General features: G+C 43.6%; 6 protein-coding genes across 6 annotated transcripts; 3 read left to right on the top strand and 3 right to left on the bottom strand.

Annotated features, from left to right (window-relative positions):
• The first annotated feature begins 955 nt into the window (after positions 1–955).
• On the top strand, positions 956–1956 carry LOC148166474 (triosephosphate isomerase-like). The gene is made up of 2 exons (XM_088049131.1): positions 956–1583; positions 1632–1956. Exons 1-2 carry the CDS (start codon positions 1117–1119, stop codon positions 1906–1908), a joined length of 744 nt encoding a protein of 247 aa, XP_087905257.1. The 5' UTR covers positions 956–1116; the 3' UTR covers positions 1909–1956.
• LOC148166473 (barrier-to-autointegration factor-like) lies at positions 1953–2530 on the bottom strand. Its single transcript, XM_088049132.1, has 2 exons — positions 2300–2530; positions 1953–2258 (listed from the first exon to the last, which is right to left on the bottom strand). The coding sequence occupies exons 1-2, from the start codon at positions 2423–2425 to the stop codon at positions 2112–2114; spliced, it is 273 nt and encodes a 90-aa protein (XP_087905258.1). The 5' UTR covers positions 2426–2530; the 3' UTR covers positions 1953–2111.
• A 164-nt stretch (positions 2531–2694) lies between these two features.
• On the top strand, positions 2695–5648 carry LOC148166472 (uncharacterized). The gene is made up of 2 exons (XM_088048496.1): positions 2695–2938; positions 2987–5648. Exons 1-2 carry the CDS (start codon positions 2804–2806, stop codon positions 4493–4495), a joined length of 1644 nt encoding a protein of 547 aa, XP_087904622.1. The 5' UTR covers positions 2695–2803; the 3' UTR covers positions 4496–5648.
• A 12-nt stretch (positions 5649–5660) lies between these two features.
• LOC148166471 (ADP-ribosylation factor-like protein 1) lies at positions 5661–6755 on the bottom strand. Its single transcript, XM_088048497.1, has 4 exons — positions 6567–6755; positions 6289–6505; positions 6131–6242; positions 5661–6085 (listed from the first exon to the last, which is right to left on the bottom strand). Exons 1-4 carry the CDS (start codon positions 6568–6570, stop codon positions 5876–5878), a joined length of 543 nt encoding a protein of 180 aa, XP_087904623.1. The 5' UTR covers positions 6571–6755; the 3' UTR covers positions 5661–5875.
• Positions 6756–7211: 456 nt separating this feature from the next.
• Positions 7212–14957, top strand: LOC148166470 (ankyrin repeat and BTB/POZ domain-containing protein 2-like). Its single transcript, XM_088048495.1, is given in 10 exon segments — positions 7212–7429; positions 7477–7627; positions 11038–11413; positions 11459–11647; positions 11694–11920; positions 11968–12372; positions 12419–13235; positions 13284–14060; positions 14108–14428; positions 14431–14957. Coding segments are annotated over 10 exon segments (3723 nt in total). The 5' UTR covers positions 7212–7407; the 3' UTR covers positions 14869–14957.
• Positions 14958–14980: 23 nt separating this feature from the next.
• On the bottom strand, positions 14981–15609 carry LOC148166469 (uncharacterized). The gene is made up of 2 exons (XM_088048498.1): positions 15264–15609; positions 14981–15216 (listed from the first exon to the last, which is right to left on the bottom strand). Exons 1-2 carry the CDS (start codon positions 15489–15491, stop codon positions 15043–15045), a joined length of 402 nt encoding a protein of 133 aa, XP_087904624.1. The 5' UTR covers positions 15492–15609; the 3' UTR covers positions 14981–15042.
• Between the last annotated feature and the right edge of the window lie 260 nt (positions 15610–15869).

The raw sequence follows: 15869 nt of genomic DNA, 5'->3' as shown, positions 1-15869 counted from the left end.
CTTGCGGTAAAAAGCAGAGGGCCCTTGGTTCGATACGCATGGTTGCATTACATCCATTGCGTTTCAAATAGAAATGAACCGCTCAAACAAAGAATAATAGACCATACAAGACAGTCCCTGATAGAGTAATCTAATATAGAAACAAAAATTCAGATTTTGAAAATTTTCATATTTGAAGCGAACCGAAAATTTTGTGTTTTGAACCAAAACGTGCAACTCGGACAGTTTTAATGCAATAGCAATGAAATTTGAAGAAGGTATTACCTCTGGCATGTCAATTAACTGTACTTGAGTGCAGAATTATTGAACCAAAAAAACAGATTTTGGAAATTTTTATGTTTAGAGCGAACCAAAAAAAATTGTGTTGTAAACTAACACTTGTAACTCGACCAATTTTCATGCAAAAACAATGAAATTTCAAATTGTGTGTCCTTATATCATAATGAAAGTTGTACTTTTAGTAGTAGTTTCCCTCTCCTTGCGGTAAAAAGCAAAGTGCCCTTGGTTCCATACGCATGGTTCCATTACATCCATTGCGTTTCAAAAAGAAATGATACGCTCAAACGAAGTATAATAGACCATAAAACGTTCCTGAAGTAACTGTCTAAGAAAAAGACAGTCCCTGATAAAGTAATCTTGTAAAAATAGCTCACTTTTGTTAGTCCGTTTGCCTGGAAGAATAAAACAGTTTTTCCAGGAGTAAATAAATAAGACAGTCCCTGGAGAAGAGTTGGCTGTTATCAGTTTGTATTTCGATAAAATAATGCTGTCATGGCCTCAAGTCACAAAATTCACCACTCATTTCGTTAGGTAAGTGAAGTTGTATCAATAATAAAACCAATGAGGCTATTTATAGACATGTTTGACCCCTAAATATCCCACCTAAATAAGTCAAAAGCCTTATCAACAAAAATCTCGAAATTCCGTTTTCAAAAACCGCGAGATGCGTGAAAACGTCTACGCACCCAAAGGTGTGGCTTGTTGACCTTTGCCAGTCCGAAGGACAATATTATCAAAAGTCCTCCGATCAAAGTAACCTGTGATTTCTCACCTCACTGTTATTTATAGCCCCCTTGGTCTTACTCTTCCAGACAGTACAAGTTCACCGGCTGCAAAATGTCACGCAAATTCGTTGTTGGTGGTAACTGGAAGATGAACGGCGACAAGAAGCAAATCGGCGAGATTGTCAACTTTCTGAAGACAGGCCCCTTAAATCCAGACACTGAAGTCGTTGTTGGCGTCCCAGCGTTGTACCTCGAGCATGTGAGATCGAGTTTACCACCGGCGATTGGGGTTGCTGCTCAGAACTGTTATAAAGTAGCCAAAGGAGCTTTCACGGGGGAGATTTCTCCGGCGATGATCAAAGATATTGGGGTGAATTGGGTGATTTTGGGGCACTCTGAACGCAGGCAGATCTTCGGGGAAAGCGATGAGTTGGTGGCGGAAAAGGTGGCGCATGCTTTGGAGGCTGGATTGAGGGTCATTGCGTGTGTTGGGGAGACGTTGCAAGAACGCGAAGCTGGGAAAACCGAGGAGGTTGTCTTTAGACAGACTCAAGCAATTGCGAATAAAATCCAGGACTGGTAAGGAAGACACAGAAGGTAAAATCAAATTTTATCACGAAATTGTAGGTCAAATGTTGTTATTGCTTATGAGCCTGTTTGGGCTATTGGAACTGGGAAAACTGCAACCCCCCAGCAGGCTCAAGACGTCCACAAAGCTTTGAGGAAGTGGTTCAATGACAAGATTGGTAAAGTTGTTGCTTCAATGATTCGCATACAGTATGGGGGCTCTGTGACCGCCGCTAATTGTAAAGAACTAGCAGGGCAACCTGATATCGACGGATTTTTAGTCGGGGGGGCTTCTTTGAAACCCGAATTTGTAAATATCGTCAACGCCAAGCAATAAATCAACTCAGTGTATAGATCAATGTTCTAGAATAAAGACTGAAGTAATGTTAGACTTTATTAAAAATATGGTTCTTCATGTATCAAATGAAGCTGCCTTTAAACTAACTTCATTAATAAATTAGAATCTATTATAAATCATAACCAAGTCTTAATCCCTATACAAAATAAAAAAGTATTTCCATCTTTGATCCCACCGTATCTTTACAAGAACTCTTCACACCAGTCATTTAAACATTGCCAGCAATCTGAAGACTGTTTCGCGTTGGCCTGGCAGGTATCCTTCATCCACTCCTGAAACAATTCTTGATTCTTCTTCAACACCAAGAACTGACCAAGTACGACGTACGCCTACAAAAAATTAAATAAAAGTTTACGCAATATAACACAACCTTGTCGAATCCAGCGGCGGCAAGACGACGCCCCAGAACTTCGCCCACGCCGGCTAAATCCGTCACTGGTTTTTCGCCCATGGGCTCGGCGACAAAATTGCGATGCTTTTGCGAAGTACTCGACATTTTCACTTCGCTTTTTGCAATAACAAAGACGAATCAAACGGAATGAACCAAGCGTTTAAAATCTCATATGACAAGAATGACAGGTGACAGTTGGAGAAACGAAATGTCCCTAGAAAAATCAATGAGACAACACAATTGTAGGTTCATAAATTCAAAATTGGGGTAGAAACAGTGGATAATAACAAAAGTTTCGTTCTCCTGGGCCCCAATTTGACAAAAAGAGTCGTTTTGTATTTTAATTTCCTTCAAAAGTTTCGACGCTTGTGCTGCCATCTACGCGGTTGACAACCCAGTTACATTTGTTGTTATTTTGACAGACCTGTCGCATCTTATTGTTTATAAATAAAACCACCCGCGTTTTCTTCATGACTATAAACAATGAACAGCGTCTTTCAAATAACTGATTGTTGTCGCATTTGTTTGCGTGTGGAAAGTGCTTTAACCCCCATAACCTCTCTAGACAGTGATAATATAAAATTATGTGATAAACTCCTAGCCTGCGTCTCCGACATCGTAAGTTGCACCAAAACCTCAATTTCCCCTCATTTCGTACTTTTCCAGGCATGGATAAAAGACGGCTACTCGCACTTGCTCTGTTCGAGCTGCACGGAAAAACTCCGAATCTCCTACGATTTCCGCTTGATGTGTATAAACTCCGAGAGCACCTCGCAGCAGTACTTCACCCAAGAAAAAGTCACGTCGTACACGAATCTCGATGAGTACCAGTTGGCGAACGCGATCCACATCGTCGATAACCCCCAGAAGGAGAACACGAATAACCACAACACTGAATACCTCCAGTTTAAGCAGTTCCTCGATGAAAACCCCCTCGCCAAGTCGACGAGACAGGTGGAGAACTCCCCGAGCGCGAGTCCTGACTCAGTGGCCACCACCGGTTTCGCCAAATACGAGAAAAACGCGAAGAAGTTGGTCGTACCGACGAGATCGGTGAAAACGCAGACTCAGCCTCTTCCTCAGTACCCCACGTTGACTCCAGCAGCGGCTCGGTTGGAGGCCCAACAGAGCAAAACGACGATAATCGTCGAGGATCCGTACAAATGGTCGTGCGAGCTCTGTGGGAAAAAGTACGCGAAGAACGCGAATTTGAAGATCCACATGAGGACGCACACGGGGGAGAAGCCCTTTGAGTGCAAATATTGCGAGAAGAAGTTCCACCACTCGTCGCATCTGCGGGAGCACATTCGGCGGCACACCGGGGAAAAACCCTTTCAGTGTAAAGTCTGCGAGAAGCGGTTTACCATCACGGCGGAGCTGACGGTGCACATGAGGATACACACGGGGGAGAAGCCCTACGCGTGTAATTGCTGCGAGAAGCGCTACATCAAAGCGAGTGATCTTCAGGTTCATATGAGGTCGCACACCGGCGAAAAACCGTTCGCTTGCAACTTCTGCGAGAAGAAATTCACCTCTGGGTACATCCTCAACTCCCATTTGAAGACGCACACGGGGGACAGGCCCTGGCAGTGCACAGTCTGCGGGAAAACCTTCACGCAGTCGTCGCACCTAACAGTCCACATGAAGAAGCACACCGGCGAGAAATTCAGTTGCAAAATCTGCCCCCAGGAATTCACCCATTCATCCCAACTTACGGTCCACATGAGGCAGCACACGGGGCGCCAACCGTACAAATGCATGATTTGTGATAAAATCTGCAACTACGCGTCGGAGCTCCAATCGCACATGATGAAGCACACGGGGGAGAAGTTCACCTGCATCACCTGCGATAAGAAATTCACCACAGCGGCGTATCTGCAGGAGCACACGAGGACCCACACGGGGGAGAACCTCTTCGGGTGCGCGGTGTGTGACCGCACCTTCACTAGAGCGAACTATTTAGACAAACATCTGAGGACCCACACGGGCGAAAAACCCTTCACCTGCGAATTGTGCGGGAAGAAGTTCACGCAGAGTAGTAGCTTGAATGTGCATTTTAGGAAGCACACGGGGGAGAAGCCCTACACCTGCAGTATTTGTAATCGGAGTTTCGCGACGTCGTCGTATCTGTCGGTGCATTTGAGGAAGCATAAAAAGTATGTGAACAACGTGTAGGTGTGGGGCGAATTTCATACGTGGAAAAAATCGTGTGCGCAATCTGAGTGAGTTACTATAGCGTGTTCATCGAGACGAGTCGGCACGACAAAACGTTGAGCCGCTTGGAAGCATCCAATAGGAATTCAACAAAATTTAGAAGCATTCAATAGCAACGCACAAAAATTTTGAAGCCTCCAATCGGAATGCCGCAAAATGTGGAAGTATCCAATAACAACGCAGCAAAGTCTACACGCATCCAATCGGAATTCAACAAAATCTAAAAGCATTCAATAGCAATTCCACTAATTTTGGATGCATCCAATATCAATGCGGCAAAGTCTAAAAGCATCCAATAAAATTTGAGGAAAATGTGGAAATATCCAATTAGAATTCCGAATGATGACAATTCTGGAAGCATCCAATAGCAACGCAGAAAAATTTGGAAGCGTCCAATCGGAATGCGGAAGAAATGTGGAAGTGTCCAATAACAACGCAGCAAAGTCCAGAAGCATCCAATCGGAATTCAACAAAATCTAAAAGCATTCAATAGCAATCCATCAAAATCTGGATGTATCCAACGTCAATGCGGCAAAGTCTGAAAGCATCCAATAAAAATTGAGGAAAATGTGGAAATATCCAATAGAATGCAGAATGTCAAATCTGGAAGCAACCAATAGCAACGCAGAAAAATTTGGAAGCGTCCAATCGGAATGCGGAAAAAATGTGGAAGTGTCCAATAACAACGCAGCAAAGTCCAGAAGCATCCAATCGGAATTCAACAAAATCTAGAAGCATTCAATAGCAATCCATCAAAATCTGGATGTATCCAATTTCAATGCGGCAAAGTCTGAAAGCATCCAAGAAAAATTGAGGAAAATGCGGAAATATCCAATTAGAATGCAGAATGATGACAAATCTGAAAGCATCCAATAGCAACGCAGAAAAATTTGGAAGCGTCCAATCGGAATGCGGAAAAATGTGGAAGTGTCCAATAACAACGCAGCAAAGTCCAGAAGCGTCCAATAGGAATGCAGCAAAGCCAGGAGTGGGCGTGTTCATTGTTTAGACCCGCTGACTCGTCTCGATGAACATACTATAGCCACCTGTGTAAATAGCTCTTAATTTATGATATTTTTATATTTTGCCAGTGAATAAACTGAATCGTCAGGACAATGAACGAGTATTTGGTATGAATGATATCCACATTTATTTAAGTCTATAATACAAAACATGGTATGAAATCTTAAATAGATTGCAGATAGTATGTTTCATGAATATTTGGAATGAATCAAACGACATAAGCCATAAATAAGACAGAATCTCCAACTCAGCTAAATGAATAATTTTCAAAACGTATCAATTTTTATAAGACTAGAAACAGTTTGTGACGTGTTACTGTTATTTCTTGTTTTTTAAAGCATTAGCGAGCCATTCCATCGCCATGTCCAAACCCTCACCTTTTGTAGCCGATGTTTTAAATATTTGAAAAGTTCTATTTTTTAACGCCTCCAGTCCAAGAGCTTGGTGGACTTCTTTTAAAGACATGCAGCCAGGGATGTCCTGTTTGTTTGCCAACACTACAAGAATAGCATCCCCCAGTTCTTCCTCCTAGAAAAAAACGTGAGGGGGTTGTAGTGACGTGACAAATCTCACCCTAAGCATGTGAAAAAGCTCGTCTTTCGAAATTCCCATTCGTTCTTTATCTGCTGAATCGACAACATAAATAATTGCATCTGTATTGCTGTAGTAACACCTCCAGTAGGGTCTGAAACAGAATTTGAACCTTCTGGGAGGGGAAATTGTAGGGTTACCTTATACTCGTCTGCCCCCCCAAATCCCACACTTGGAAATTAAGATTTTTATACTGCACTTGTTCAACGTTGAATCCAATTGTTGGAATCGTAGTAACGACTTCCCCTACTTGTAATCTATACAGTATTGTGGTTTTACCGGCCCCATCGAGTCCCAAAATCAAAATCCGCATCTCTCGGGCCCCCAAAAGGCTCTTAAAGTAACTGAAGAGAACACCTAAAATTGTTTGGTTAACCTACAAATTCTTCCGGGGGCTGTATTTCCGGTAATTCCTCACCCATTGCGTTTGAACTAAACTTAACACACAAGCAATTGATTTGATGCAATTGTAACTATTTCATTTTAGAAATTATTTCGAACTAAAAACGTAAAGCCTTTAATTTTCACGGACCTGACGTGTCGTAAACATAAACTGCCAAACTGTCAAACGTCACTTGGTTACAGGAATCTGTAATTGTTTCGACGAACGTAAAAAACAGAGGAATGCGAAGAGTAAAAACTGGTGATAATAAAAAAGTTACGCTGAGTAATGCTTATCGTGATTGGTGGATCCTGGACCTGACTTGTGGTGATGAGTTTTTTTTTTGAATTTTGGCGGTAATTTCGAATTTGATCGAAATTTTTTTGTGCGCATATTTTATTAAGAGCCCCGGGGTTGTAATAACAGTAAATAAAAAAAAAAGAAATTGTTTAATACAACTGATTGAAAAGGGGGGATATTTGGGTTTTGGGGAGTTCGGGAAATCGCCGGATTTTCCTCCGCTTGAATTTTCATTTTAAGGAGCGCTGAAATCTACCTAAAATTTGAATTTGTCGATTTGCCTGAATCTCCTCACGTTCCCATTGTTGAAAACCAGTTCTTGCGACCATAGGCGCACAATAAATTCCGACCGAAGAAGAGGTCGTCTGGCCTAAGAATCAACTTTTCGTCCGTTTCTTTGGGCCATCCCAATCGCGGCGCTGCTGGTCAAGGTAATGTTTACAACTGCGATCAGTCACAAGTGTTAAGTCCATGCATTTACCTGAAGACCCTTCAATATTGAATGGAAAATCGTCGTTTGTTGCGAAATGAGCGTCTTCTGAGCTAAAGAAGAAAATCCGTGCAAAGTTCATCCGAAATGGAATGCGATGGAGCAACAGGTGAGCCGATGCTGGAGGGAATTAACGAGTTTATTGGTATGTCGTAGAGAGCCAGAAGGGGCCCGCTGGATGGGAACTGGCGCCCTTAAATGACCCTCCGGAGCAGGCCTGGACGGGGGTGGACCATCTCTCGGGGCCCCTCAGCCCTCTCTGCATCACGGATGCCAACCACGAAATCCTCAGGCCGAAGCCCAGACGGTACGTGGACACTTTTTGCGCGCCCAAATTCTCACTTACTTTATTTATTATTATATTGAACTACAAGGCGGACGTCATCCGAACTACCAATACTAATTTCAATTAACTTAATTAATCAATTAATTAATTAACAGTGTTGTCACATTGGAAACACAAGGAAAATAAATAACCCAAAGTTGCCATCGCCACTCTAATAAAACGCGTAATTTCAGTTTTCGGAAGGAGCACTGTCAATTTTTTCATTTGTTTTATCAACGTCATGATTAAGCCTACTCTGTGATAAATATTATGCCTACTTTGTTCATTTCGAAAACCAGATTCACACAACTGAATTTTTGGTTTCGGTTATTTTTGCTCGTTGTTGTAAAAAAAAACACGCACGTCTATTTGTCACGTTCGCTAGAGTTGCTATCGTCACTTGAACACAAGAAATTTCAGTTTTCGGAAGGAGGCACTGTCAATTTTTTCATTTGTTTTATCAATGTCATTATTCCCTACCGGGATAAATATTAGGCCTACTTTGTTCATCTTCAAAACCAGATTCACACAATTAGGCTTTTGACTGCGGTTATTTTTGCTCGTCACTGTAAAAAAATCGCGTGTCTCCTTGTCACGTAATTTCAGTTTCTAGAAGGAAGCACTGTCATTTTTTTCATTTGTTTTATCAACATCATGATTAAGCCTACTGTGGTAAATATTATGCCTACTTTCTTCATTTTGAAAACAACTATGTTTTTGATTTCGGTTATTTTTGCTCCTTACTGTAAAAAAATCGTGCGTCTTCTTGTTAAGTTCACTTTTTTCATGCTAATCGCCAGTTTAGTACACGTAATTTCAGTTTTCGGAAGAAAGCACTGTCAATTTGTTCATTTGTTTTGTCAGCGTCATGATTTAGCCTACTGTGATAAATATTATGCCTACTTTGTTTATTTTGAAAACGAAATTCACACAACTAAGTTTTTGATTTTGGTTATTTTTGCTCGTCTGCGTAATTTCTGTTTTCAAAAGAAAGTGCTGTCAATTTTGATTTGTTTTTCAAACGTCCCTGTTGCCTACCGTGACAAATATTATGCCTGCTTTGATCGTCTTGGAAACCAGATTCACACAACTAAGTTTTTTATTTCAGTTATTTTTGCTCGTCATTGTAAAAATCGTGCGTCTTGTCACGTAATCCCAGTTTTCGGAAGGAAGCACTGTCAATTTTTTCATTTGTTTTATCAACGTCACTGTTGCCTACCGTGATAAATATTATGTCTCTTTGATCGTCTTGGAAACCAGATTCACACAACTAAGTTTTTGATTTTGGTTATTTTTGCTCGTTACTGTAAAAAAAAGCGTGTCTTTGTAATTTCAATTTTCGGAAGGAAGCGCTGTCAATTTTTTCATTTGTTTTTTCAACGTCGCTGTTGCCTACTTTGTTCTTGAAAACCAGATTCACCCAACTAAATTTTCAATTTCAGTTATTTTGCTCGTCACTGTAAAAAAAATCGTGCATCTCTGTTATTTTAGTTTTCGGAAGGAACTGCTGTCAATTTTTTCATTTGTTTTATCAGAGTGACTGTTGCCTACCGTGTTAAATATTACGCCAACTTTGTTCATCTTGAAAACCAGATTTACACAACTCAGCTTTTGACTGCGGTTATTTTTGCTCGTCACTGTAAAAAAAACCCGCGCATTTCGGTTATTTCAGTTTTCGGAAGGAAGCGCTGTCAATTTTTTCATTTGTTTTTTCAATGTCGTTGTTGCCTACCGTGATAAATATTATGCCTACTTATCACAGAACAAAGTTTTTGATTTCAGTTATTTTAGGTCGTCATTGTAAAAAACGAGTAAGGATAATATTTATAAACGTAGGCAACATGAGGATAAAACAAATGAATAAATTGACAGTGCTTCTTTCTGGAAACTGAAATTACATGACAAGGAGACGCACTATTTTTTACAGTGACGAGCAAAAATAACCGAAATCAAAAGCTTACTCGTGTGAATCTGGTTTTCAAAATGGTCAAAGTCGGCATATTATTCATCACAGTAGGCTTAATCATGACGTTGATAAAACAAATGAAAAATCGTGCGTCTCCGTAATTTCAGTTTCCAGAAAGAAGCACTGTCAATTTATTCATTTGTTTTATCGTCATGTTGCCTACCTTTATAAATATTATGCCTACTTAAAAACCATATTTACACAACTAAATTTTTGATTTATTTTCGGTCGTCACTGTAAATAAAAATCGCGCGTCTCCTCGTCACGTTCACTTTCTTCATGCTAATCACTGGAGAGTCTTTCTCCGCGCGCATTCACACAATTAATTGAATAAATTCAGGTAATCATTGTTCAAATGAAATGTGAGAATACAAAATTGCAGACTTTTGTCGTAGAAAGTAGAACTAGTTAGTTTCGTTCAGGAAAGTATGGGAAGATTATTTATCTCGGAACATTCCAAGGTTGTGTTTACGCATGCCACTATTGTTCTTGTTTTTTCAATTGGTTTCAGTGATTTACTGCAATGATAACCGGAAAAAAAAATAAACAGCTAAATTGGCATAGATGATTACTTAATCATGAGAAATTCGACTCATTTCTCATTATTCGGTCCATTTGCTACAGAAAAAAATCTTTAGGGCAATTTTACGGGCCCCCCAATTGACTTCTAGGGCAAATTTAATACGAGTCCTTCTAGAACACTCCAGCTTCGTCCAATTCACACTTTTTTTCGCTAATTACGCGTCCCCTTTAATGAGAAGTGAAATTAATGAAAAACTATCGCTCGAGATTAAAGAAAAAACAATAGTCCTCTGGGAAGTGGCTCAGCCTCTTCATTTCGCTCCTTCGCGCTCTTCAGTCGGCTCATCACCTCCGAGGCCTCACCTCTAAAAATGGCTTGTGATGAATTCTGCCAGTGCTTACTGTGCCTCGAACTAAAAGGCTGCGAAACCCGGCTAAAACCCACCGCGACGCAAAACTTCATTTTGTCCAAACCCGAAAATGAGTGCCGCGAACCGAAAAAGTACACTTTTTTCGGGATGGAATCGGACTGGTTCAACAACAACGAAGGTGAAGAAGAAAAGTGCGCGGAGAAAAAACACAAATCGGTGATTTACGTCAACGATGATAAATTAGATAGAGTCGAGGATAATCCGCGGATAACAATAAAAGAACAGATCGACGAGTACATGAGTCTTGATTCTATAGAAAACAGCCATGTGATTAGTGTTGTTTTTAAAAATACGTTTTCTTTGGCGAGTCAGATAATTGAGGATGTTCGGACGTGCAACGAATACTATTCAGACAGTTCAGACGATTTTCCGCTGGGGATGGAAGCCGATATGTTGAAATGTTACTTAGAACAGAGGAGGTAAAGTGGAGATTCGCGGGTTTCAGGTAGTAACGACCTTTTCTTCCGTTTCAGATTGTCGAAGAGCGAACATTCGTACCACGACTCCAACAAAGAGTTCCCGAGGGTTAACACCCCAGCGAAGTTGAGCCAACACGACGAAGGAATGGTCTCGCCTAAGCGCAAAGTGGAGCACTTCCAACACTTGTACATCGCTAATAACGTGAAAACTGCGACTTTCAACGAACAGACGGAGAAAATTAACAATAAGAATTTGAACAACTGTCAGGAGTACAAGAATAACTGTTCGCACTCCACCAATATGGTGCCGGAAAGGGACACCGAGCCGAACAAAACCGCGCCAGCGAACACCGCCCTAAAATTGTCTCCTCAAGGGAGTTCGATTTCCAGACAACACCACCACGTTACAATCCAAGAACTGCGCGCACAGGTAGATGGTACTATTCGTATTCTCTTCTTAAGGTGTTGATTTCAGCAACAGAGAACCCACTGCAACAGTTCCTCCGACGAAAATCGCTCTTCCGGTCATGCGAGTATGTCCGACAATGGTCACAGTTCTCCTCGAGGAACTGATCGTTTAACAGCTGGTGTCATGCAGAAGATGCCGAAAAACCGCGCGTCCACACAGCATAATCGCTCGCGGCACAGAGCCACCCCTGCCCGGGTTAGTTCTTCCGCTAAATTTCATTTCTCTGTTAACTAAAGTGTAGTTGCATGTACCATGGACCGGAAGCGGAGGCCTCGAAGACATCAAACTCGCGCTTCAGCAACTAACAATGCGCTCGCACACATCCTCCAGTACTTACTCTAGTATTAGCGCCGGTTCCGAGAGCTCGGAGCCTGCAGTCAGGCGACTAATGCGACATTCTTCGCTTGAGACCATCAATACTAACATTACCAGCGCCGATGAGTTTGTATGGGTCGATTCGCATAATCGGTACGACTCCTGATGACCAAACCTTCACTCTAATTGAGTTCTTTTAGTCTCGTGGAGTTGCAACACCTTCCTTGGACGAACCATTGTATCTTGCGGGTGTTGCAAACCGGTCGCTTCCGCGACCACGTCTCCAGAGTCAGTGTTGAGACGATCCCGCGCCTGTCTTATTTACTCCAGAGGGCGCTTGTTAGAATAGGGCGAGAGATTCAGAGATTGTCTTCAACACTGGGAATCTGCACGAAGCACGACATTACTGTCTCTTTCCGGATAGTTCTGTGCCCCCCTCTGGCGGACTCCTGCATCAAAGCGTCTCTTCGCGCGGCGGCGATGCTGGCGATGTCAGGGGACTGCGCCCTCAAACAGAGCAAATCCTTAAGAGCGGGGTTACAGTTTCACATCGGCCGCTTCCATCGATGGATGACGGACATCAAACTCGCGAGATTCGTGCACGAGTAAGTTTCGCCCCCTTAAAATATCCACTGATTGTCCCCCCCACAGGTACGCGGCGGTTTTTCTCTGCGCCGGCGTGGAGAACCTCCTCGAAGAGATTCTTCTGCAATGCTTGCCCAGTGATAGCGAAGTTACTCTCACCGCGACTCTGCTGGAGCATGCGATAGCCAACAACGGGGATCTCTGGGGGTTGTTGCAACCCTACGCCCATTTGAACGCCGGTAGGATAGCCTCCGGGGCCCTCGCTTTGCCGAGATGGGCGTCTATTTCCAGCGTCGGGAGCCCCGCGTCGCCTGAACCATCCCTGATGACCACCTGCGTGGGGTCGTTGAAGGAACTCCAGGAGCTCATCAGTCGGATGCAACCCCGTGTGCCATTATGTCCGAAAGCCATAAGAACGCTCTTCTACTTCATGCGGTGTTCTCAACTCGAGCACGTGGAGCAAGGCGCGAGCGCCGTCCAAGAACTCTGCTATGAAAGAGCGTATGTTGTCCTTCCGCCACTTGTGGAGTGGTTGAGGGTGGCCACCGCACACAGCGAGCACCGATTCTCCCCTCTTATCGACAAAGATGATGTTATGCAAGCCGCGCGTCTTCTCCTGCCGGGGGTGGACTGTCCGGTGCGCAACCTCGGAGAAGAAATGTTGAGAATCCGGAAGAACACCGGGAACGAGGAAGACCACATCGAAGCCTCCAGACAGATCCAAGTGGAACTCGCATTCCGGTTGTTGTTAACTGGACGCCCGGAGCTCATCCAACACGCCGTTTCTTTGCTGCCGGTGTCAACAAGGTTGGACACGCTGAATCTTCAGGGACACACGGCTCTCATGCTGGCGGCCATCCACGACGACGACATCGCTCTAACAGTGGGTGCTCAACCCCCAACAACTCCACAATAACACCTTAATTTTCAGGCTCTTCTGGACAGCGGAGCCTCCGTCGACGTGGAAACCCCAATTTCCAGCACCAACTTCTCTGCAGTGAACGGAGAGTCGCAGCACTGGACCGCTCTAACTTACGCGGCGGCGAAGGGCCATGTTCGATGTGCTCGGATCTTGTTGGAACGTGGGGCGAACGTCGAAGGGGGCGCTCGATTAAGCGAAGACAAGTGCACCCTCACCCCTCTGCAGGTCGCTTGTGGAAACGGCAACTCCGAAGTCGTCTCCCTCTTGTTAGCCCACGGCGCTCATCCCTTCTTCTCAACTCAAATGAAGGACTCCCTCTGCTACTCCGCCTCGGCTCAAAGAGGGTGTTACAGCGCAATCTCAGTGGCGGCGGCGCACGGACAAAGAGCCATCCTCCAGAAGCTCCTAGCCCAGCCTTTGATTCCCGTCAATAAAGAGGTGTTATCTTTGGAAGAGATCCTCGCTGAAGGCGCCGCTCCTAATTGTTCATCCTCCTCCAACACCACCCCTCACTTCACGAAGTCCCAGGTGAAGTGTCTGCAAGAGGCGATGTACCACAGCGCGGAGAACAACCACCTGGACATCACCGTCGAAATCCGAACTCTTGGAGTTCCGTGGACTCTCCACTGCTGGATGCACTCCCTCGGCGCCGCGCACGAAGCGCGTTTGGATTGTGTCATCGACCAACTCCTCCAAGACTTCCTCCAGGTGTGTCCGGATGACTACAGCTCGCAGTTCGTCCAAGAGTGTTTGCCGCTGCTCTTCAATATCTTTAGATACAGCAAAGTAAGATCAACTTTCCTAAGAATTGGTGTTAGTGTCTTTAATTGCAGAAGGAGGGAACAACTCTGTTGTTGGCCGACATCTTCTCCACGTGCTTCGGGTGGGAGCCCATCAAACCCATTAAAAACTGCGTGCTTTCAGCGACTTCCGGTTCCAGAATCGATCCGAAATATGTCAACAATCCGGAATTAAGCGACGTGACTTTCAGAGTCGAAGGCCGCTTGTTCTACGCCCATAAAATCGTCCTGGTGACCGCAAGTTCAAGACTGAGATCCATGTTAAGTTCAAAGTTGTGCGAAGGGGGGCTGCCGACGGTACAAATCAACGATATTAGATACGATATTTTCCAAGTACGTCTCTATCATCGAAATTTAGTACTCGTCTCTTATGCGAGTTTTTACAGATTGTGATGCAGTTCCTGTACCAAGGGGGCTGCCAGGCGTTGGAACCCGCCCAAGACGACATCCTGGAGCTCATGGCGGCTGCCAACTTCTTCCAGTTGGATGGCCTCTTAAGATACTGTGAGAGTCGTTGTGCTGCAATGTTGGCATTAGATAACGTTGTCTCAATGTACATCCATGCGAAAGTTTACAATGCAGTGCAGCTCCTCGAGTACTGCCAAGGGTTTCTTCTGCAGAACATGGTGGCGCTGTTGACGTACGACGATTCTGTTAAAAGACTTCTTTTCGCGAAGAAGTTGCCCAACCATGACGTTCTCGCAGGACTGTTAAACACGCTACAAAACAGAATTAAAGCGAGGAAGACGCAGAGTACTTTCAAAGCTCAAAACTTACAAACTGTAAATAAATAATTGTTATTGTTCTAATTAAGGATTATTTATATATTTATTAGTGTTGCCTTATTGTTATTTTAACTTGAAGCAATAAAACTTGTACGGACCGTGCGGGTTTGATTACACAAAAAACTGAGCGAACGTTTTATTAAAAAAAGAATAAATAAGTAAAATTAAGCATCAGTCTCAAAACTACGGCGCATTTTCCTTCCCACGCTTAGCCGGAGTCTCGATCCCAAACGGGCTGTACATCTTCGTGGGGGTCCTGCCTAAAACCTGCTTAGAAAAAGTGTGCGGAGTGGCGCAATTCGGGGTCATGGGGCCCTCTTCCAATATCTGTCTACGTCTGGTCGATCCACGAAACTTCTACAACTCGCACTTACAAACAAATTCCTTTAAAACCAACAAATTACCTGAGTTATCGTCCCGATGGTCGTGCGCACACTGTTGAAAGTCTTCGAAAGCCGCTCTGCCCCATTCCGCAGCGCTTTACGCGTGTTATCATTGAGAGATAACACTGATAAGACACTGCGATCTGCGGGTTTGGTGTCACTTTCGTCGAAATTGTTCTGGAGGCGCCGCCGACAGGTGTGGGAGGTTTGAGGGGGGCGGTTTGAGCGTAATAACTCGTTGGGGGCCATTCTTACCGGTTATTACAGAAGAAAACGATTTTCAGAACTGGAATTGCCGTTAGATTTGAACGTTTGTTTGAAAAGTGACGTTTGGCGAGGCGCAGGGGTGCCAACCACAAACGAAAGTTACTAGATTTTTTTAACAAAAAATCGGTTTTAAAAGGTTTAAAATTACAGTGCGTCCTTATTATAACCAATTGGTTGAAATAAAACCTTCACCGATCATTACAAAGTTGGAATTAACCAATTTCTTTTTATTGTAAAGGAAGTGGCTAAAACTCCGCGCACGGTAACTAACACGTGACAACATGGATACCGGCACCTTACAATCAAAAAAAATGCTTTATTTGGAATAATAACGAGTACTTAGGAGCGAAATTGATATAT

This window comes from Gnatocerus cornutus, unplaced genomic scaffold, assembly GCF_029298725.1.
Source record: "Gnatocerus cornutus isolate USDA-ARS CGAHR unplaced genomic scaffold, icGnaCorn1.1 ctg00000023.1, whole genome shotgun sequence".
Taxonomy (NCBI): domain Eukaryota; kingdom Metazoa; phylum Arthropoda; class Insecta; order Coleoptera; family Tenebrionidae; genus Gnatocerus; species Gnatocerus cornutus.
The sequence above is the reverse complement of the archived record's forward strand: the minus strand, read 5'-3'. Positions and strand labels throughout refer to the sequence as shown.

Coding starts and splice junctions, on each gene's coding strand:
- LOC148166472 (XM_088048496.1), top strand. CDS start 2,804: ATGAACAGCGTCTTTCAAATAACTGATTGTTGTCGCATTTGTTTGCGT. Junction 2,939..2,986: donor TAGCCTGCGTCTCCGACATC/GTAAGTTGCACC, acceptor GTACTTTTCCAG/GCATGGATAAAAGACGGCTA.
- LOC148166474 (XM_088049131.1), top strand. CDS start 1,117: ATGTCACGCAAATTCGTTGTTGGTGGTAACTGGAAGATGAACGGCGAC. Junction 1,584..1,631: donor GCGAATAAAATCCAGGACTG/GTAAGGAAGACA, acceptor ACGAAATTGTAG/GTCAAATGTTGTTATTGCTT.
- LOC148166471 (XM_088048497.1), bottom strand. Junction 6,243..6,288: donor GGGGGGCAGACGAGTATAAG/GTAACCCTACAA, acceptor ATTCTGTTTCAG/ACCCTACTGGAGGTGTTACT. Junction 6,086..6,130: donor AGCTTTTTCACATGCTTAGG/GTGAGATTTGTC, acceptor GTTTTTTTCTAG/GAGGAAGAACTGGGGGATGC.
- LOC148166473 (XM_088049132.1), bottom strand. CDS start 2,425: ATGTCGAGTACTTCGCAAAAGCATCGCAATTTTGTCGCCGAGCCCATG. Junction 2,259..2,299: donor CCGCCGCTGGATTCGACAAG/GTTGTGTTATAT, acceptor AATTTTTTGTAG/GCGTACGTCGTACTTGGTCA.
- LOC148166469 (XM_088048498.1), bottom strand. CDS start 15,491: ATGGCCCCCAACGAGTTATTACGCTCAAACCGCCCCCCTCAAACCTCC. Junction 15,217..15,263: donor CCATCGGGACGATAACTCAG/GTAATTTGTTGG, acceptor TGCGAGTTGTAG/AAGTTTCGTGGATCGACCAG.